Raw genomic sequence first — 22,672 nt, forward strand, 5'->3', positions numbered from 1 at the left:
CTCAGAAATCCACCTGCCTCTGCCTCCCAAGTGCTGGGATTAAAGGTGTGAGCCACCACCACCCGGCATAAATTCTTAATGTGCATCAAAAGCCAGATATAGGTTTGAGGATGTAGCTCAACAGTATAATGTTTGCACATAGAAAGTAGTTAGCTACTTTGACAGTCAAGTTATGCTGTAAAAACATATTAATTTAGGGCCAGTGAGATGGCTCACCAAGAATAGTGCTTGCTAGACAAGTGAGGAAACTTGATTTTATCCCCCAAGCCCTCATAAACATGGAACGAGATAGAACCAACTCTACAACATTATTTTCTGATCTCCATACACACGTGGTAGCACATGCAAACAACAAGGAAATTATAATTTATATAACTATTATTAACATATTGATACTCTTTAAATCTTTCTCCATCCAAGCCCTCTTTTCTCTGCTTCTGACCTCTCTTACTAAGAAGGTATTCTTGTCAAAATATTGAATCTAAAATCAAGCCTCTCTACTGGGCTAATTGTTTATATAAGAAATATAAATGACTGAGAAACAGGTTCAAGGAGATGTGATCACTAAAAACTCTAGATGCCTCTGGGCAGTGGTGGCACACGCCTTTAATCAAATAATAATAATAATAATAATAATAATAATAATAATAATAATAATAATTTAAAAAACCCAAAAACAAAAATTCTAGATGCCCTAAAGGCAGAAAGTGAATTTCTTCAGCAATGAGAAGAACCTATGTTAGGACATGTTTTAGAATTATAATTATCAGGGGCTGGAGAGATGGCTCAGCCGTTAAGAGTACTAACTGCTCTTCCGAAGATCCTGAGTTCAAATCCCAGTAACCACATGTTGGCTCACAACCATCTGTAATAAGAGCTGATACCCTCTTCTGGTATGTCTGAGGACAGCTACAGTATATAGATATAATTCATAAATCTTAAAAAAAAAAAGAATTATAGTTGGGCAGTGGTGGCACATGTCTTTAATCCCAGCACTTGGGTAGGGTGTGTGTGTGATGGTGCAGGGCTGTGAAGAGACACCATGACCAAGGCAACTCTTATAGAGGAAAGTATTTAACTGGGACTAGCTTACAGGTTCAGAAGTTCAGTCCATTATTGCCATGGTAGAAATATGATGGCTTCAGTGGTGGCACACGCCTTTCATCCCAGCACTTGGGAGGCAGAGGCAGGCAGATTTCTGAGTTTGAGGCTAGCCTGGTCTACAGAGTGAGTTCCAGGACAGCCTAGGCTATACATAGAAACCCTGTCTAAAACAAACAAACAAACATACACACACACACACACACACACACACACAAACCACAAAACAAAACCAAACAAAAATGGAAACAGGTTGCCAAGATGGATCTGTGAGTAAAGGGGCTTGCCGCCAAGGCTGAACAACAAGTTTGATATCCAGAGTCCAGGTGGAAAGAGAAAACCAACTCCTATAAGTTGTCCTATGACCTCCACACACATGCTGTGATACACATACATAAATAAATATAAATTCTTTAAAAGAAGGAATGATAAAAGAAAAAAGTCATTTTATTCTAGTATAGAGAAGTGTGAGGGAAATGCTAAATAAAAGCACTAGGTACAGGCCTGTGAACAGGCGGTCATGTTGTACTGCTTTCAACAGAGCAGCACACTCTAGAGCGCCACACTGGAGGTCTCTACTCCCTTCCCATGAGTAAGCGGAACATGACAACTTATGTTCACATCATCTGTTGTTTGGTTTCCCGAGACAGAGTTTCTCTGTGTAGCTCTGGCTGTCCTGCAACTAGCTCTGTAGACCAGGCTGGCCCCAAACTCTGGCTCCCAGTGCTGGGATTAAAAGTGTGTACCACCACTGCCTGGCTATGATCACACCTTATTGCTTGCCTACAGTTAGTCTCCTGGAGGATACAAAGGAGACAATGATACTTGTCAGATAGAAGGCTGAGGAGGGTAAAAAATGGAAGGACATAGAGGTGAGAATATGCAGCAGCCACCAAGAAAGCATTTCATGGCATTCTCATTCATGAACAATGCAATTATGTCACACATCCGATACTGAAGAAAAGGGATCATATAGTTACCTAATCATTTGCATAATAACTTGATAAATTAATGATAAGGGGGGAGGAGAGGGGAAACCCTAGCATTGCTCTAGGAGCTTCTTGTGTCTCTGAATATTCTTCTGGCTCTCCAGCATGAACTCACTTCCATGAAAAAGATATCTCCATTTGTGTCCGTCCCTGCATGCACAACAAACGTCTGCTTCTTCATGTGTCGGCTGCCACTGGATCGGATGGAGAGATCACGTCCATTCTGTGGAAAAAGAGATGCTTAGAAACTCTCAGATGTTGCTCTTACACACAGATCTGGAATTTTAAAAAAATGTCTCAGAGGGTGTGGATGGGGTGGGAAGTTTATGGAGGGGGGACTGGGAAGGGGGACAACATTTGAAATGTAAATAAATAAAATAATTAATTAAAAAAGTAAAGTCTCACTTAGCAATTAAATTCCTAACAGTTTCCTTAGCCCAATCTTTTTGTTTGTTTGTTTTCTTTGTTTCAAGACAGCGTTCCTCTGTGTAGCCCTGGCTGACCAGGCTGGCCTTGAACTCACAAATCAGCCTGTCTCTGCCTCCTGAGTGCTGGAATTAAAGGTCTGTGCCACTATGCCCACTGCTTAGCACCATATTATCTGCTAGCCCTGGCCACAGGGAAGGACCAAAGACTTGTTGGAGTCATGATCCCTATACCTCTTAAAAACTTAAGATCTCAAAGAACTTCTGTTCATGTGAGTTATATGCTTACTATTCTTGACATATTAATAACATTTTAATGTTTATTAATTCATTTAAAAGTAATTGGATTGGGAGGAGATCAGATGTAATAACTTGCTAATAGCCAAGCATATGATATGGAACACACTTTTTATAAAATGTATTTCTCCTAATAACAGCAACAATGAAAAGAGTGTTTTACTTATAAATCTCATTAATGTTTGGTTTGGGAGAAAATAATTGCATTCTTGGGTTAGGCAAGGTACCACACACTGAGAGGCTGAGGCAGGAGGATCACAAGTTTGAGGCTAGCCTGAGCTACATTACAAAACATCATTTAAAAAAAAAAATAAGGGAGCAATAGAGAGGATGAGCTGGCCCTGGTGCGTGCCTGTTTTCTCCAGCACTTAGGAACTGGGGCCAGAGGATTGGAAATCTAAGATCGTTTTAGTCAAGTACCAAGTTGAACCATGCTAAAATAAAGTGTACATCTTTTTTGTTGTTGTTGTTGTTGTTTTTGTTTTGTTGTGTTTTTTTAGGCAGGGTTTCTCTGTGTAGCCCTGGCTACCCTGGATCTCACTCTGTAGCCCAGGCTGGCCTCAAGCTCGCTGCAGTGCTCCTCTGCTGCCCCTCCCCCATCTCCCCCTAGAGCACTGGGATTAGCAGCTGAGAGTCGCTGTGCATATCTGATAACACTTCAATGGACATTTATACAGTTACAGTAAAGCCTGCCTGGTTTTTGTACACCTTGAATAGAAAATTTACCCTCATTTGTATTTGAATATCACACAATATATCAGAAAGATACTAACCAGCCGGGCGGTGGTGGCGCATGCCTTTAATCCCAGCACTTGGGAGGCAGAGACAGGGGATTTCTGAGTTCGAGGCCAGCCAGGGCTATACAGAGAAACCCTGTCTCGAAAAGCCAAAAAAAAAAAAAAAAAAAAAAAAAAAAAAAAAAAAGATACTAACCAAATATTAATATTTCAGTATATCTTATTTTAAAAATCATATCCATTACATCATCAATCTCATTAGAAAAGCCTTAAAATACTGGAAAGCTGGCGAGACACGATAATGTATGCCTTTAATCCCACCATTTGAGCGGCAAAGTAGGTGGATCTCTGTGAATCTGAGGCTGGCCTGGTTTACATAATGAGTTCCAGGTCAGCCAGGACTATATAGTGAGACTCTGTCTTTAAAAAACAAAAACAAAAATCAAACAAGCAAATAAAAAAGCTCCAAAATTCTCATTTTTCTCACATTTAAAATTTGGCAACAAATACTGTCAACTGCCTATCTTAAAAGAACGAGTTTACGGGGCTGGAGAGATGGCTCAGCAGTTAAGAACATCGACTGCTCTTCCGAAGGTCCTGAGTTCAAATCCCAGCAACCACATGGTGACTCACAACCACCCATAACAAATCTGACTCCCTCTTCTGATGTGTCTGAAGACAGCTACAATGTACTTACATATAATAAATAAATAAATAAATCTTTAAAAAAAATGTGGGTTCACATGACCCACAGAATCAACTATTGGGGATTCAAGTGGCTCACAGAAATCAGCGAACCTGTATGGACCCAACCTAGGACCTCTGCCTGTGTGCTATGGTGGTGTAGCCTGGTGTCTGCCTGTGTGCTATGGTGGTGTAGCCTGGTGTCTGCCTGTGTGCTATGGTGGGGTAGCCTGGTGTTTTTGGACTCCTAACTGTAGCAGCAGGGGCTGTCCCTGGCTCCTCTGTCTGCCTCTGGAACCCTTTTCCTCCTACTGGGTTGCCTCTTCTAGCCTTGATGTGAGACCATGTGCCTGGTCTTATTGTAGTTTGTTGTTTGACTGGTGCCCCTAGGAGGCCTGCTTTTTTCTGAGGGAAGGCAGCAGGGTGGATCTGGAGGAAAGGAGAGGTAAACTACAGTTGAGATGTAATATATGAGAGAAGAATAAATTTAAAAAACAGAGAACTGGTTTACTGTATGGTGCTTTAGGAACAAAGCTAATTTATCCTAGATTGATCACAGATGGCTTTTCCTCACAGCAACCAGTACATAGGGTTTGCAGCAGAAATGCTTTATGTATACTTCCAATTTTGTCACAAAATATTAAAAAAAGACATCTAAGCAATGATTAAAATTTAATAAAAAGTGGTTTTTTCATTGTTTTTCATCAAGGACATTCATAAGTGAAACTGGCTTTTTAATTTTTATTTTATGTATATGAGTATTTGCCTAAATGTACATATGTGTACACATGTGTGCCTGGTGCTCACACAGGCCAGTAATGGGCATTGGATCTCCTGGAACTGGAGTTATTGATGGTGGTGAACCACCATGTAGGTGCTGGGAATCAAGCCCAGGTTCTCTGCAAGAGCAGTATATGCTCTTAACTACTGAGTTATCTCTCCAGTCCTGAAACTGGTAGGGATTTTGTTTGTTTGTTTATCTTGTTTTTTTTGAGACAGGTTTTCTCTGTATAAGAAGAGCCTTGGCTGTCCTGGAACTCGATCTGTAGATCAGGCTAGCCTCAAACTCAGAGATCTTTCTGCTTCTTCCTCCCTAGTGCTGGGGTTAAAGGCGTGCACTAACATGCCCAGAAAACCAGGAGTTTTTAAAAATAATTTTTTAGACAGTCTTACACTATAAGTCAGACTGCCCTTAAGCTTGTGATCCTCCTTGTGTTATTTAATATGTAATTTTCAAAAAGTCAGTTTCAGGGTCCATAGAGATAGCTCAGCAGTTAAGGGCACTTGCTTTTCTTCCAGAGGACCTGGGATTTGAGTCCTATCACACACATGGTGGTTAACAACTGATTGCAACTCCAATTTCAGGGGATCCAGCTCACTCTTCTGTACGCCTTAGGCACCAGGCACACATGTGGTGCCCATAATACATGCAGACAAACAGATACACATAAAATAATGAAATTTTAAAAAATTATACGACCCAGTTTTAGGATAAAATAAATAAATCCTAAGTAATAGGATCACTGGTGTGCCTCACCACATTCAGTATGAAACTGTTAGGTTTTCTACTTTAATTTTTTAAAACTTATTTTATGATTTTATGTATCTGAGTACTTATGTGCACTATGTGTATGTTCAGTGCTCTCAGAGGTCAGAAGAGGGCACTGGATCCCCTAGATACAAATGGTTGTGAGCTGCCATGTGGGTGCTGAGAATTGAACCCAGGTTCTCTGCAAGAGCAGCAAGTGCTCTTGACCACTGACCCAACTCTTTAGTCCTTAAATTATATTTTATTTACTTATTAATTCATTTATTCATTGTGTGACTGTGGGTGAGTGGGCATGCATGTGTTGTGAAGCTCATGTGCCTGTAGACGACAGCTTGAAGGGTCAGTGTCCTCTTTCTACCATGTGGTCCCGAGGACCACACTTAGGTTGTCAGGTTTGGTAGCAAGTGCCTTTACCTACTTACCAAACACTGTCTTTTTTTTTTTTTTTTTCTCGAGACAAGTTTTCTCTGTGTAGTTCTGGGTGTCCTGGAACTTTCTCTGTAGATCAGGCTTGCCTTGAATTCACAGAGATCCACCTGCTTCTGTCTCCCAAGTACTGGGATTAAAGGCATGCACCACCATGCCCAGCTTATAAAATTGTCTCTTTTAAAGAACAGAATGCATGGAGGTGAGGGTGGGGCTCATGTAGTTTAGTGTCATGATAGTAACGTGACACAGTCTATTCAAGACTGTTTTTGCAATTTTGGTACAAATATTAACCAGTAACAAAAGGTATTTTAGCTAGGAATTGGTGCCACACACCTTTAATCCCAGCACTCAGAAAGCAGAGGCAGATAGGTCTCTGTGAGTTTGAGGTCAGCTTGGTCTACAGAGTGAGTTCCAAGACAGCTAGGGCTACACAGAGAAACTCTGTCTCAAAAGAAAAAAAGAGAAAAGGAAAAGAAAAAGAGGCATTTAGTGTTGTAATGAGAACAGATTTCATCTCAGATCCCCAGAAGTCTGCAGACCTCACATGGAAACTGCTGTACTCTAATGCTGGAGTACTGAGAGTTCCAACACTGACCAGAAGAGCTAAAACCTCACCTGGACTACTGCCCCATTCTCTAAACTACTAACTATAACTACCCATTCTCTAAACTACTAACTACCTATTCTCTAAACTACTAACTACCCATTCTCTAAACTACTAACTATAACTACTCATTCTCTAAACTAGGCATTAACTAGGCATAGCAACATGGCAGAAGTGTTCCGTGTGGAAGCTCTGTATAGGGAGGGAGACGCGCAGAATGAAGGGAGCCCAAGGGATGGCCTGATATGCTCACCAGGTTGGTCAGCTGATCGAGCACCTCATTGATTTGTTGGCTGTACACCAGCCCAATGTGGGACTTTCCCATTAGGCGTCGTACTTTCTTCCTGATGTCATTCTTGTTCACCTGTAAATCCAAGACAGGAGTCTTAATAAAGGCTCTGCTCCCTTCCCAAGTGAGGCAGAGACAAGAAAATGTCAAAGTTCCCATTTACCTGACAGAAATGGAATTCTGAAAGACTATAATACTGACTATGGCAGGATACTTTCAACTGTGTATTCTGTCCAGATCCTGGGAAGTGAGGGAATTGTCTCTGCCTCTAGCTAGCTTCTACAGGAAAGTGGCTCTCAGAGAGTTGAGCATCCAGAAGACACCTCCTCCCATCCTTTACCAATACCATAACATCCTCCCCAAAAAGATTTCTTAGAGTATGATTTAGAAAAGTAAGACAGGTGCTGTGACAGTGGGACTCTGGTGCCTGAGACACCTTGCAGGTAAGCACCACCATCTACCTCTGACCACAGGGAAATGGAATTCAAGCATAGAGAAAAGCCTACAATACTGACTAGCTTCTGTCAATGTGAAGGGCTCTCAATTGGGAAAATTCCTTGGTAAGACTGGCCTGCAGGTAAGCCTCTGAGATGTTTTCTGATTAATGATTGATGTGAGAACCCAGCTGCTCACTGGGCAGTTCCGTCCCTCGGCAGGTTGGGGTAAACGTTTATAAGAAAGCAGCCCGAGCAAGCCAATACGCAGCACTACTCCATGGTGTCTGCATCTGTTCCTGCTCCCAAGTTCCTGTCTTGGCTTCCCTCCCTCGATGATGGACTGTCACCAATCAGCCAATAAGACCTTCTGTTCCCATGTTGCTTTTGGCCATAAGGCTTATAACAGCAACATAAACCTAACTAAGACACAAAAATCAATCAAGTCAAAAGGCTCACAGAATTGTTCTGTGTTTGGGAACTGATCCCTCCACATTTAAAAGCTAGGGAGAACTCAGGGAGGCTCATTCTCACAATCACTCTCTGCCACTGCCAATCCAAATCCACATTTCTCTTTCTGAGAATTCTTCTTGATAACTTGCAATACACTTCTCCACAGCTAGAAATATGAAACCCAAACAACTCACACTAGAGCTACTTCTCCCTTGCTAATAAGCAGGTGTTTTGTTTTGTTTTATTTTTTTTCTTTTTGACAAGATTTTATATAGTTTTATCTGGTCTCGAACTTATAGCCAAGCTTGGCCTTGAACTCCCGATTCTCCTGCCTCTACCTCCCAAGCGCCTTATTTACTGGCATGCACCATCATGCCGAGCTAGGCAGCCTTTCTAGTTGTGGAAATTTCTCCATGACTAAGGGCTGGTGCTGAAAAATAAATTCTGAGCACCTGAAGGTTTTAGAATATAACACTGAAAAATGAGTATTAAATCAGTTGTAATCTGTGGAGAGTGCTATTTTTTTTTAAATAATATATATATAGTGGAGAGTGCTATTGTATTTTAAAACAGCTTAGCAAAGGAAATACATAAAATTCAAAGCAAACAAGTAACAAGTGATAGTCAATTACCTTTATAACCTTCATTAACAAAGCAGCCAGGCAGCTTCAGTTAAGGAACAGTGTGCAAGCTGCCATAGGAGCCTTGACTTTTCAGTCAGATACTTTGACAGCTTCCAAACTATTCCAAAATGTAGGCAATAGACCTAGTCACCTACTCTTGCCCTTCCAGCACCAGTAACAGCTGGATATAAGCAATATCAATTTACCTTCATCAGCAGCATATAGGATATGAGATTGTGTAAAAGTGTGGCTAGCAAGCGGTCTTCATCATCCTCCAGGCGCTTCCGGTCATGTTCCCCTAGGGACAGGTACCTAAGCAGATCCCAGGCACAAGTCAGTCCTCAGGCAGTAGACCACAAGACTACATGGAAGGAACTGAATAGGACATTGCCAGGTGTTTGCTAAGTCTCATACCTGTCGATCATTTCCTGAGGACCCTGGTCCATACCCATTCCTTCTCTTTCCAACATCACAGCGTCTAAGAATGCATCTTCCCAGAATTGCATTTGGTCCCATAAAGTAGAACGTTCTTTGCCTGGGTAGAATAAGGTCATTTCTTGGGTGGGGAGCACAACGTATTTAACATTTAAAGAACATAGTTGCTAAATAGAGATAGTAAGCCCCAGATAAAACAAGGTCATTCCAAATTTCAGAGCAAAGGAAACTGAACCTTTTTCCCAGATCTAATATATTTTGCCTCCAATCCCAGAGGCCTCCAAGTGAGGCCTTGCCCCTCCCAAGCCGGAGGGATGAGCACATCACACAAAGAAAAGCAGTTACTTATAGAAAAGGTCTCCATAGCAGCATCCTCTAACTGGTCCCACATCGATCCTTTGTCCCTTCCTGCCAATTTGTGAGCAGGGAGGAACATGGTAGCAAGAGGAAAGAAAGGAGACAGAAAGACATAGCCTGGTGAGTAATGCCCAAGCCCGGCTTCATCTAGTTTTCAGCCCCTGCTTATCCCACAGGTTCCTTGGTTCAGATTTTAAAATGCTATCTTGACAACTGAGATGCCTCAGTGGGTAAAGGTACGTGCTGTCAAGCCTGATGATCTGAGTTCAGTCCTGGAGCCCACATGGTGGAAGGAGGAAGGAGAGAACCAACTTCTAAAGCCCCATGACCTCCGTCCCCATTAAATAAATGAATATTACAAAGAAGTTTAGGTAGCTATCCGATGTCAAAATTGAAATTAGTAAAAAGCCAAGCAGCAGCTGTTTGGTTCTACCCTTTCCCGTGGCTGAGCCCAGCTTTTTTCCAACACAAGGGGCCTTGCCAGTCTATTTCTTACCTAGTAGTCCCTCATAGAGGTAGACTCGCTGGCTTATATCTTCAGAAGAGCGAACCGGACTGCCAGCCGGCTTCTCCTTTGGCTTCAAGCTATGCGCTTTACCCTAGAAAGACAGGATGGTAGGTCAGACGCCAGAGTTATCAATCAAGACAGACAAAGTAAATCGGGCACCTCAGGGAAAGGCTCACACACGAAGCATGCATTATCCATTAACAGCAAAGTTTTCTCTGATTCTCCTACTATGCTTGGCCAAAAGTCAATCTAATAATCCTATTTTCTGTTACTGCTTCCTAAAGCAAGAAAGGACGTCTTTGTTCTGACTTAACTTTATTCTTTAGTCTCTGTAATGCTTTTTCCTTTTTTTTTTTTTTTTTTTTTTTTTTTTTTTTTTTTTTTTTTTTTTTTTTTTTTTTTTTTTTTTTTTTTTTTTTTTTTTTTTTTTTTTTTTTTTAGGTGTTTTTGAGACAGGGTTTCTCTGTGTAGCCCTGGCTCTCCTGGAGCTCACTCTGTAGACCAGGCTGGCCTCGAACTCAGAAATCCGCCTGCCTCTGCCTCCCAAGTGCTGGGATTAAAGGTGAGTGCCACCACTGCCTGACTTGTAATGCTTTTTCTTAAAGATGGACATGCCTCTAATCCCAGTTTGTGGGAGGTTGAGAAAAGATATCAGTAGTTCAAGGCCAGCCTAAGCTTTATAACAAGTTTGAGGCCAGCCTGGGCCACAAGATCCTGTCTCACACCCTTACCCCATAAAACAAGGTAAGGTTTTTACAGTAGCATGACATAGTAGAAAGAACACAGAGTCTGAAGTCAGACTGGCCATGGTTCAGATTCCCACTTTTTATTAATTTTGTACTTGCTGAGGATCATTTTCCTTGTCTATAAAAGGGACATTATAATATCTACCCAACAGAACTAGAGAAATAATTAAGTCAATCACTTGGTTTTTTATTTAGTATGTGTGTGCAAGTGTCTACATGTATGAGGGTCCAACAGGATACCAGGAGTCTTCCTACATTAAAATCTACATTACACACACACAGTTCTCACCTCAACTGTACAAACACTCCTTGTTCCCTAGCATAGGACATTTAAAACTCTGTGGTAACGGCCGGGCAGTGGTGGCACATGCCTTTAATCCCAGCACTTGGGAAGCAGAGGCAGGTGGATTTCTGAGTTCGAAGCCAGCCTGGTCTACAGGGTGAGTTCCAGGACAGCCAGGGCTACACAGAGAAACCCTGTCTTGAAAAACAAAACAAAACAAAACAAAACAAAGACTGTGTGGTAAGAAGAGCCAGAAAAGAGCACACAGTGACCAGTAGCTTACAAGAATGACCTCATATCTATTTTAACATCCAGAATCAAAGCACAATGAAGGGATTTTTTTTAAGATTTATTTTATACATATGTGAGTACACTATTGCTGCCTTCTGATGAAGAGGGCATCAGATCCCATTACAGATAGTTGTGAGGCACCATGTTGGTTGCTGGGAATTGAACTCAGGACCTCTGGGAGAACAGTTAGTGCTCTTAACTGCTGAGGCATGTCTTCAGCCCTCAAAAGACTTTTTAAAGTAACATTTAGTCATTTTGTACATGTGTCCTGGGGGTGATGTGCAGGTCATGGTTACGCATGCATGTATAGGACAGAAAACACCTTTTAGGAGTTGGTTTTCGATGGAACTCAGGTTGTCAAAGTTTGAGGGGAAGAACCTTTATCTGCTGGGACATCTTCCTGGCCCCCCCCCTTTGACAAGGTATTACGATGTAGCAGGCTGGCCTCAAACTTAAGATCCTTCTATCTCAGCCCCTGAGAAGGCTTACGGGCATGAGTTACCACTCCCAGCTGGAAGGATGTCTCAAATACTCTTATTAAAACAGTCTGTGAAGACTCAGAATGAGTCAGGCTCTAACCTGAATGGCCCTGCTAATTCTTAACTCTATCTCTGCCTCCATTGGCTCTTCTAGGAACAGACATATAGAAGGATCTAGAGACAGGTGAGCACCAGTAGTAAAAAATGACTTCATTTGAATCCTATCTTCCACTGTCCTCTCTAGACAAAAGGACTGAAAAGCTGTTGTGGAAAATATCCACTGTCCTCTTAATAAAGCTGCACATGGATCAAAGTAGATAACACTGTCTAAAGAAGCCGCCTACACTGCAGAGCAGAGGGGAGATGAGAGCTCAGTGATTTCTTTCATTTAGGTGTGGTGGTACACACTTGTAAACCCAGCACTTGGGAGACAAAAACAGAAGGATCACAGGCTTGAGGGTGGCCTGGGTCATACAGTGAGACCTCTCAAAAAATAGGAGAAGGAAGAAGAAGAAGGAAGGAAGAAAGGGAGGGAAAGAGAGAGGGAGGGAGGAAGGAAAGGAAGGAAGGAGAGAGGAAAGGAGGGAGGGAGGGAGGGAGGAAAGGAGGAAGAGAGGAGACAAAACACCAGACAGAGAGAGAGAGAAAGAAAGGATCCATCCCAGCTGAACCAGACCTCCTCATGGCAAGGTTCCCCTTTCCTCTGCAGTACCAAGCACATGTCAGCAAGTGCTCTGCCTCTGAACTACACCTCCAGCCCTACCTTTTCCTTCTCAATGTCTATAAACCACTTTCCTCTCCCATTAAAGAAATGTTCTCTCGTTAGTAAATACAGCTTACAAAGATGGTGCTTGTAGCAGAATTGGTTTCGATTTCACTGTCAGACAGAGTGGCCCGAGAACTTGCCAGGTGGATGCTGCCTTCACCTCCTGGCCCGTCACCTGCATTGCTGCTCAGATCACTGTCAGCTCCAAGGGTCTCTCCCGAACTATTACTCACCTGGGAAAGACAAAAGGCAGTAAGGGATAGTCCCAGAGGGGGACTCCCAAAGCCAGTTAGAACCCTATACTGCAAGGAAAAGAATCATTTTAAAGGTGTGTCAGCTTTCCCACACACTTCTTTATAAAGTGAGTGACATCCTGCGTCCACACACCCATGAGGATCAGGCTGATCTGAGACTAAGAACAGTCTTCAAAGAGAAGGAGCCCTTCCAAGGAAAAGTCCACACCCCACCCACAACGAGGCCAATGTGGTATTCCCCTACCACGGTGCTAACTTCAGAATCCTGACTTGAGCTTCGGATCATAACAGCTGGACTCACACCAATGACAGAGTCTTGATCAGTCCTCTGAAATAAGACAAAGGCACACCTATTTCTAGAGAGATCCTGAGCAGATAATTTTTTTCTTAAATGGGTTTCATGAACTTACATAAATAACATATTAAATAAATACCCATTTAGAAAACAAAAGAATAAGGAAATAAAAACAAGCCATAAGTTTACTGCCCACATTAACTTCTACTTTTAGTATATTTCCTGTTACTCTTTTAGTCTTTTCTAGATGTAGTTAAAAACTAAATTGAAAGTTGGGCAGTGGTGGCGCACACCTTTAATCCCAGCACTTGGGAGGCAGAGGTAGGCAGATTTCTGAGTTCGAGGCTAGCTGGTCTACAGAGTAAGTTCCAGGACAGCCAGGGCTATACAGAGAAACCCTGTCTCAAAAAAAAACAAAACAAACAACAAAAAACAAAAAGAACAAAAACCAAAAAACAAAACCCCACTAAATTGAAGATGGACAGAGTAGCAGACACTTTTAATCTCAGCACTTGGGAAACATAGGCAGGATGGTCTCTATGAGTTCAAAGACAGCTGGGTCTACATACAGCAAATTCTAGGCCAGCCAGGGCTAGAGAGTAAGATCCTCCCTCTCACAGATGTATCATATGCATACACACATATGCACACACACGCACATATATAAAATTATACTGTGTTGCTAAATTTTTGAAAACACAATTAATTGTAGTACTACACTTCATGACTAAGTATTCCTTATTATTGGTTATATTTGAGATTGTTTCCTTTTTAACTATAAAAGTATTTTGAGGATCAATGGTATAACTTAATGGTAGTCTTTACCTAGAATGTATACCCTGAATTTAATTCCCACTGCCAAAATATATGTGTGTACGTATGTGTATGTGTTTGTATGTGTGTGTCTTACTTTGAGACAGTGGTTTGCTGGCAATTTTCAGGAAGGCTCTCACAAACCTGGGAAGCAGACGTCAGGCTCACACCACTGTCCGCACTGATCTGGGACTTCTTCTCCTCTGTCTCACCCAGGTCAAAGATAGGCTTGATGCCCTCTGGCCCTGAGTAGGGAAAGCCTTGTGTTATTCAGCACAGAGAAGCTCGGGGCAGGCTAGTGAAGGGGTGGGCCAGCAGCAGAGCCTGCCCCACCCCTAGTCATCGAATCCCAGTCCCTTCCCAGGGACTGCCCCTCCCCACCACTGGGACCCACGAGAAGAGGTCCCCAGAAGCCATAAGAAGCAAGTAGTACATTAGACCTGGCCAAGGGCCTCGGCAGCCATCTTCTCAACCTGAGAAAATCCAGAGCAAATCATCCTAACACAAAACATTCCACAAACAAACCCATCCATGGCACCCAAAGTTAGAGTTTCACCTGCGCCTGAACCGGACCATTAAAGTGTTCCCAGATGCTCAGTGATTCCTGACAAATGTGTCTAAAGAGGCCAGAAAAGGTTAGGCCAAAAGATAGAAGGAAACACTGTTTCTGTGGACACTGTCTCCCCCACCCTACACCATCTACATTTGAGACCAAAAAAACCCCCAAAGCCCCTATTTAACTCACCCACCCAGGATGGTATGGCAGAAGGACAGAACGACAGAAAGCAAGAAAGTGTGCCTAGGCAAGCCACTAGAGAGAGCCGGAAAGCTACAGACTCAACACAGAGGGACAGCAACCATCTCTGCCAACTGCACCCACAGGCCTAACGGTGAGGGAGGTATCCACCACAGAGGGGCGCTGCAGTCTGCAGAAGTTCTCCCCACCAGCTATGGAGCAATAGAAAACCAAGGTTCGGGTATTTGACTCGATAGACGCCTGATTGCTAATGAAGGGAGTGGCTTCCGCCATACACCTAGGAGTCACACACCACCTGTCTGCTTTCAACCCAAATACAGCACCGCCCTCCCTCCTGAAGCCTCTGACCTGCCTTCACCACTGTTCCTCCAAATACCACCCAAGAACAAATTTGGAGTAGGGCTGAAAAAGGGAGCCTGCCCCAATTGGGCCTGGGAAGTTGGCAGGTATGGGAGACTGGGGGATGGGAAGGGGCATTCGTTCCTTACTCTGTTTTTCCAAAGCCTTTTGCTTTTTCACTTCCTGGTGCTTGTTCCACAATTCTACCCCAGATGCAATGCAAGCAGGAGAGAAAGACAGAAAGTCAGACTCGTCAAAGGACCGGAACCCCCCCACCCATGCTCATTTGGTTTCAGACATAGCATTATCTGTTAAGAGATACCAAGATATCTTTATTTGGGTAGGGTTGAGGAATCAAAAATCCATTTTTTGCTCCTGAAGTCACAAACTGAAGACTCTAAATTTCTAATCCTATTCCCAATGTAAACACTCTACAGAATTTTTAAGCTGGTAGGGCTCTTCATGAGACCCTTGTATTTTGTATGAGAAACTGGACCCTAAATAGGCTAGAGACAGATCATTTGACTCCGACCACACTGTGATCTCTCTGCCAAATAAGCTGAGCAACGACCATGCTTACAAATTACAGATAAGAGAGACAATCTGGACAAGCAGCCCAAGAATTTCAGAGACATGAGCAGAAATCTGCTTGACTCCTGGACTGGACCAATGCCAAGCATTCCGTTAGCATTCCTCCTGTTGCCCCTCCAAAAATAAATTTACCCTTAGAACTATTGCCTGCTCAACTCAGAGACCCATTTGTAGTCACTATCTAAGAAAACATGCTTCCAATAGAACTAACAGAGAACAGAAAATGGTCAAGACTAGCTTCTCAGCAATACAAGTCACAGAAAATACCAATCAGAGCCTTTCCTCCCAACCCCCGAAGGAACTTCAGAGTTTTAGTATAATCTCTTCATTCTCTAGATGAGGCAACAGAGATTCTACTAGTGAAGTGATCTGCCCAAGTAGAGTCAAGACTTTTGGGACAACAGATCAACATTTTTCTAGAGCATTGTATGAGGCAGGAGAAAGCCAGGCTTTACTACAGCTTCTAGGAGAATATTTGCCAACCAGAGAACTGGAGATGCCCTAAGAAGAGAGCTGCTTCATTCCTATGAGAACTTAGGTCAACAGCTAGAGGCCGTGGCAAGGAAGCCTCAGCTGAAAGCATAGCGTAGAGACCAGGGGTCAGCATCCACAAGAAAGCAGCCTAGGTGACTCACAGCCAAGTGAGTGAGCCACATAGGCGACACCAGAGTGGGAATAGAGACATACCAGACATAAGCAAGTTTTCAGTAAACTCTGGGGTGGAAAGACAGAAAGAAGAGCTGGCTCAGAGATTTGTGACTTTGGAGTCTAGAACCCAAACATGCCAGAACAGAACACATTCCAGAGCAGTGGAACACATCCATGCTTGGATGGGGGAAAATGGATGCAGAGGCCTGGACGATCACAATTCTACATCCCAAAGATGGATCTATAAATTCCCCAATAAGTTCCAGGTACGTGTTTTTTCCATGTGAAGAAATTCAGATGTAAATTAAAAAGGGATTGAGAATACAGCTCAGACTGCCTGCACTGCATCCCATGGGTCTCTAAGCAAACTTCCACTGTTCTTCAAAGATGCTAGTGAGGTGGCTACAGAGCAAGCAGGAAGACCAGACATGGGTAAGAAAATGCTCCTGGAAATGGACAAAGACCTATCTCCCGCTCTAGAAAGCAAGCATGGGGAGGAGAAAGTCAGGACTCTGGATGAATTGAGAGAATGGAGGGATATTTAAGAAGCCAGGCCTCCTTTCGGTATATCAAACACAATAATACATACCAACAGATGCTACAAAATTCTCTTCCTTTAAACTTCTGGTATCCAGCTCTTTAGGACCCTTTCCTGTAGCACTTGGTGCCTGAGGACCCAGCTGAGGGACCCTTAGCTGGGCCATTGCCTTTGGGTCCCCCCGCCCAGCCAGACCAGGATCCTTGCCAACTGGGGTATTTACATTTTCTGTTGGACTTCTCTTTCGTTTGTCTGGTTCTGAGGAAAGGAACAAATACAAAAAGTGGTTAAGGGAGATATCAAGTAGAAATCAGGTTAGAAAAGTGAGATTGGGGGTGGGGTGGGATACAAGAGTATGCGGAGCAGAGTTAGCACACAGAAAGAACAAGTAAGGCCTTATTTTGCATGGTAGGAATTATGTTTCTTACATATAAACATACCAGAATCAAAATCCCAAAGTATGACAGAGCGGAGTGGCACTGGGAAGCCAGACAGGGAGACAGCAAGTACATCCCTACCTTTACTATAGTAGTGGGTCTGGGCAATCTCCAAAAGCCCAAAGATGCTGGCCATGCCACCCAGACCTGCATGGGCATAGGACTGCTCAAGGCTGAGGACTGTGCACTTGAGGAGGTCTAGCATCCCCTTGTACACCTTCCGACTGATCTCCTGCAACAAGAGCCAGGACTTAGAGCTAGCAACCTTTCTTTAACATCTACATCCTTCTGCCCAGTTGATCCTGACTCCCTTGCCCAAATACTTACCACGTCTTGGATGACATCCTGCCGGGCATCATCCTCTGACTGCACTGTACGATTGAGCTTGCTCAGGACAAAGACTCGAAGCTGCTCGCTCTCCAGCAGTCGGCGTACCTTTTTCATATTGAGCCAGCCCACTCCCTGGCCGTCCAGCACACTGTGGACCACTTCCTTCAGGAACTGTTGATTCTCGCTACAGGGCCCACAAACCACTTCTGTGGTCATCTGATCCTTGGCAGAGCAACCAACCCCCCTTTCACCAGACAAGATACATCCCAGGGAAAAGCATAAAGCTACGTCTCCAAAAGCTCATGATCACCACGCCCCATCTCTCCAAGGATCCTGTTTGACAACTTCCCACACTCCTGCAGTTTCCCTTTCTCCACACCATAAACTATTGCCTAGGGACTGGCTAAAAATGGGAAGTGATGACAGAAAATTGATTAAATCTATTGTTTTGAGAGCTGCTCTCCCAATCTTGAACATTCCTTAAAAAAAAAAAAAAATTGTAAATTAGGAATCATTCCCTGTACCTGAGAACTTTAAAACTGTTCTGCCAGTTAAGTGTAGCAGTGCATGCCTATAACTCCAGCACTTGGGAGTGGAAGTAGAGATCAGTTCAAGTTCATCCTCAACTACATACTGAGTTTAAGGGAAGCATTGTAGGAGATATGTCTCAAGAAAAAACAAACAAACCAATGAACTGCCATTTATTACCTAGAATTGCTGGCTCGGCCCTGTGGTGATGGGGGTTCTCTTTTCACAGTTGGGCTGTGTTTAATGACAGATGACTTCTGGTCCACTAAGGCCCTCCTGTTTCCTAAATTGGGAAGGTAGAATTAAGACACATCATTGGCACAGTCTGGGGGTTCACATTATCATACCCCTGGGTTGCCATAGTCCACACCCATTCTCCAGCTGGGCTGGGCAGGGTGCTACCAGAACATCACACAAAGGTAGAAAGCAGCCATGGCAATGTGCAGGAGATAGGGAAGGAGATCAGGCCACTCTACATGCACCAGCAGCATGCCCCATGGGCTGCATGGGTGTTGTGGGGGATATGCAAGGCAGGTCACTCATGTGACATTGCTTGCTCCATGAGGAGGATGGCCCTCAGGCAGGCAGAGAAGTTGCTAGAAAAAAAAAAGGTCATGCACAGCTCACAGGGAAGACCCACCTTCACCACTCCCAGGGCCGGCTTCAGTAACAATCTCCATTAGAGTATTTAGCCCAAATACTGGGACAAAAATACACAATTAGTAGGTACACTACAACACTTGAAACCCTCTACCCATTGTTGGAACAGTAAATTAGACCATCTGAGCACTCTCTCAAAGCCTGGAAAGTGCATATAACCTTGATTCTTGGGCACATCAAAGCTGGAAGCCAAGTGACCATGAGATAACCAAGACTCTAAGAAAGAACCTTCTTAGGCCTGGGACCTCACAAAGCCAGGGGCAAGGTAAATGACACAGAGAGCATTCGGATACTAAATAGGCACATGCATGAAAAAGGGAACGCTTGTTTTTGTGGAATATCTAGCATAGGGATCCTGAGGGCCTGTGGGTAACCACGAGGAGAGACATCTTGCAGATGCTGTCAGAGAGGTAAAGGTGCCGTAGTGAGGATGGGGCATAGGTGGAAAGGCCAGGTGCAGCACATGAGATGAAGCATGGCATGCAGTGAGTTTCAGTCATTCCTCCCTTCAAATGCACTAGATGAAAGCCAGAGAGGCCCCCATACCTTTCCATCCCTACTCCACCCATCCACTTGAGATTCACTGTGGCAATATGGGTTAGTTTTCTGTATTACTACTCTGCCTCCTTCACCCAGCTGTCCCAAATCCCTGCCCCACTAAAGATCATTCCTTAGGTTCCTGAAATTTCTAGCTGGATGTGATGGGCTGTACATGTCTCTAATCTTAGTACTAGGGAAGTTAAGGAAAGAGGATTCTAAGTGTGAGGGGCTCTACATAGAAAAACCCTGTATCAATAAAATGGTTGCTTCTCGATGTATGTACTACTATAATTAAATATTTCAGCACAATATCCAGAGGTGACAAACAGAAGCCAAATTAAGTTGAGAAAAGCTCCTTCAAGCTACAAAGAACACAGATGAAATTGAAATAAGGTCTGAACTGACCCTAGAAGCCAATCAATGCCACTCATAAACCAAAAGTTGGCATGAATCCATATAAAGCTAGCTTCTATAAATGCTGCTAGATTGCCCATAATCATCCTTCTGTGGACCAGCTCCTTGGGAAGTTTATCCAAGTAGGAATCTGAAGATGACTGAGGGTAGCTGATTATCCCCGTGTTAGTATATACTTCTGATGAGGTCCTCCCCAGAGCAGTGGTAATCCCATACCACTACTGTCCTACTGATATAACAGGGCCTTCTCCAGCTACAAAGATTATTTCTATCTGCAACCACCTCGTGCCTATAGTGTGCAGTGAAAGCCATGATAAGCAAAATGAGGCAGCAGCCAGGTCAAATGATTCATGGTACGCAGGCTCCTGACAATCACCCACGTCTGACACATCTCTCAGAGAAACCTGGTTTGACAAAAGATGACTTGTAGTTACCTTTCAGACTGGGGAATGGTGTAGTCTTCTCTCGGGCACCTTTGGTGGGCAGCGTGAGGTTTGAAAGACTGAAGCTTGTACTATGGTTCCGATACAGGCTGCCTAAAAAGAGAAGGGTATGAAAACGAGGGTGTCCATGAGTGGACAGGACAAACACTCCATGATATCCTCATAAACAACTGTTCCATCAAATCATCACCTCCTTCCTTTCAAGCAGCACCCCAAATAGCTTGATCAAATACTCTCTGCTCTATCTTAGGAAAGACTGAGTGAGGCTTAGGGTTAAAAAAAGAAACCCCAGATAGATCTGCTCAAAATCCAGTCCTAGTTTTCTCAGGCTGCGGTACTGTGTCAATATCCACATTTCATTTATGTGGTTCATTAATCTTTAGATATGAAGTGCAATTGCTACCTGGCTTCTCAGGACATCTACAACTACAATCATCCTTTAAGGTAGCTCTCACTAGTTAATCTATAGTCTATGAGCATTCAAGCCCTCAGCTGCTAAAAGTAATCATGAAAATCAGCTGCACAGATATTTCAAACATGTTTATTAAAGCTCCTTACCAGGCAAAGGCATATCCAAAACAAATATTTCCACAAAGTATACACAAAACTGCATTATCTAAATGTAATGCTTAATATTCCGCTATGTCTGAAATACTTATGTGTGAGTGGGTTAGAGAGATGCCCCTGCGAGTAAAGGCACTTGCTACCAAATCTAGCAACCTGAGTTTGACCCTGAGGAGCCACAGGGTAGGAAAGAACCTGCAAGTTGTCTTCTGACCTCCACATATATGCTGTGACCTGTTGGTACATTCATGTGTGGTCACATACACACCATACACACATACATACACACACACATATACATATATACATATATACAAACATGCATACATACACGCATGCATATTTAATGACTAATTTGGTTGGTGTTTCTTTTACCTCATTTAAAAATACTTCATTCAGTATCATCCCAATGATCTGAATCAGGACTAATGTCAACCTAACCCTATATCCCAAGTTCTGATCAACACGTGCTCTAAAGAAAATGGAGCAGAGGAACAAGAAGGTTAAGGTACTTACTAGCAAAAGACATGATGCCTCCGAAGCCCTCGGTGCTGTTGTTAGAGACCGTGGAGTTGGGAGAGCTTGCTCGGGAGTCTGACTCTGCATCTGAGTCACTTGCCAGCTTTAAGCTGTTGGGCCGCAGCAGCTTTTGAGCCCTTAAATGCACAGTGCGACCTGTGAGTCCTAATCTTGGGAGTGGGTCTTATGCTACAAAGCAGTTGCTGTTCTTATCCCATAATTTCTAAGTCCCTAGTTCAAACAACTACCCTCTGGAAGAATAGAGTCTGTAGACTTTCTGATTAGCCTTGCCCAGGGTCACTGCAGTGGGGTCCCTTAGTCGCCCATTTAAAAAGGATGCCCAGGTTCTCACCGACTGCCACTGACATGTTGGCTGAACCGGGGAGTGTAGCTCTCCCCCTGCTCATCATCATCTTCTTCAGGGGGAAAGCCATATTGGGACTCGAAGTATGGATTGTCATAGGTTCGCTGGCACACTGACCCCTCTCCGGTCTCCGTCTGTCTCCTGTCCATAGTAGATTTGCAAATGCTGGGAGGCACAGGAGGAAGGGGCTTGGAGATGCCTGCTGCTGCCTTATCTCCCATCTCTGTAGAATCAGCAGCTTCCTAGGAGTCACATTAAATAAAGAGTGTTCACCTGGTGCCCAGTGAGTATATACTCATAGTTTCAGTTCAGTGGAGCAGACCAGACCTGTCAGATTCCTAGCCTATGAAATGTATGAGAAAAGCTACTGTATTCTTGATCTCTGGACTTACAGTCTATATAAGTAGAGAATAGTGACACCTTAAAGGAAGTCCAATGACCTTCTTCCAGGTCATCTCAGAGGCTTATAGAGAGAAAAGATGGGAACAGGCAAACAAACAGCTGCAGTAAGGTTTTCCATCCTAAACAGTTTAGGCCCGCATCCTAAGCAGTGGCTGTCACCATGCACCCACCCCTCTAAGTCCTCACGTACAGAGTGGGCTCCGTGAACGATGGTGCTGGGGCTGCTGCTGGCTGTGGTGCTGGAGCTAGAGCGCAGCGGAGGGTTTTCCTGAGAGTTCTCACTGTCTGCGCCAGGCTCCTCTCCCTCCTTCTGGGGCTGCAGCTCATCAATCTGCACTTCACTGGCATCTCCCAGGGCAGCATGCGTCAGAGGATCCACATCTACCAAGAGAGACCAAGAGCTGGAGAGATGGCTCAGCGGTTAAGAGCACTGACTGCTCTTCCAGAGGTCCTGAGTTCAAATACCAGCAACCCACATGGTGGCTCACAACCATCTGTGATGAGATCTGATGCCCTCTTCTGGTGTGTCTAAAGACAGCTACAGTCTACTTACATATAATAAAGAGAGACCAAGAAGTACAGACCACCTCAGCCAAGCCCCAAGCCCCACCTAGCTCATACTGGCCAGCCTTCCCCAGTGTACTTACTGGGAGTGTCACCATTGATGTCACATTTCATCATTTCACTGACGAAGTCCCCAAGGGAGGAGTAAGAAGAGCTTGAGTCATCATAATCCTGACTATCACTGCCACTGCAG

The 22,672-nt window shown here is 43.7% G+C and overlaps 1 protein-coding gene across 24 annotated transcripts in view; it reads right to left on the minus strand.

Moving 5' to 3' along the window:
• Madd (MAP kinase activating death domain) overlaps positions 1-22,672 on the minus strand; it is a 44,032-nt gene that overhangs the window by 7,488 nt on the left and 13,872 nt on the right. For 3 of the 24 annotated variants that reach the window (XM_031370971.1, XM_031370956.1, XM_031370954.1), the window contains exons 11-30: positions 22,563-22,666; positions 22,106-22,296; positions 21,502-21,755; positions 21,147-21,286; positions 20,058-20,159; positions 18,650-18,709; positions 18,190-18,292; positions 17,479-17,665; positions 17,233-17,383; positions 16,766-16,972; positions 15,087-15,140; positions 13,986-14,086; positions 12,978-13,061; positions 12,554-12,712; positions 9,903-10,005; positions 9,395-9,457; positions 9,029-9,149; positions 8,821-8,926; positions 7,069-7,179; positions 2,206-2,313 (exon numbers count right to left, since the gene is read on the minus strand). In XM_031370971.1, coding sequence (XP_031226831.1) covers positions 2,206-2,313; positions 7,069-7,179; positions 8,821-8,926; positions 9,029-9,149; positions 9,395-9,457; positions 9,903-10,005; positions 12,554-12,712; positions 12,978-13,061; positions 13,986-14,086; positions 15,087-15,140; positions 16,766-16,972; positions 17,233-17,383; positions 17,479-17,665; positions 18,190-18,292; positions 18,650-18,709; positions 20,058-20,159; positions 21,147-21,286; positions 21,502-21,755; positions 22,106-22,296; positions 22,563-22,666 — 2,509 coding nt within the window. The remainder of the gene's footprint in view (positions 1-2,205; positions 2,314-7,068; positions 7,180-8,820; positions 8,927-9,028; positions 9,150-9,394; positions 9,458-9,902; positions 10,006-12,553; positions 12,713-12,977; positions 13,062-13,985; positions 14,087-15,086; positions 15,141-16,765; positions 16,973-17,232; positions 17,384-17,478; positions 17,666-18,189; positions 18,293-18,649; positions 18,710-20,057; positions 20,160-21,146; positions 21,287-21,501; positions 21,756-22,105; positions 22,297-22,562; positions 22,667-22,672) is intronic. The other 21 variants (XM_031370972.1, XM_031370955.1, XM_031370974.1 and 18 more) reach the window with 16 other exon arrangements.

Source organism: Mastomys coucha, unplaced genomic scaffold, assembly GCF_008632895.1.
Source record: "Mastomys coucha isolate ucsf_1 unplaced genomic scaffold, UCSF_Mcou_1 pScaffold15, whole genome shotgun sequence".
NCBI classification, from domain to species: Eukaryota; Metazoa; Chordata; class Mammalia; order Rodentia; family Muridae; genus Mastomys; species Mastomys coucha.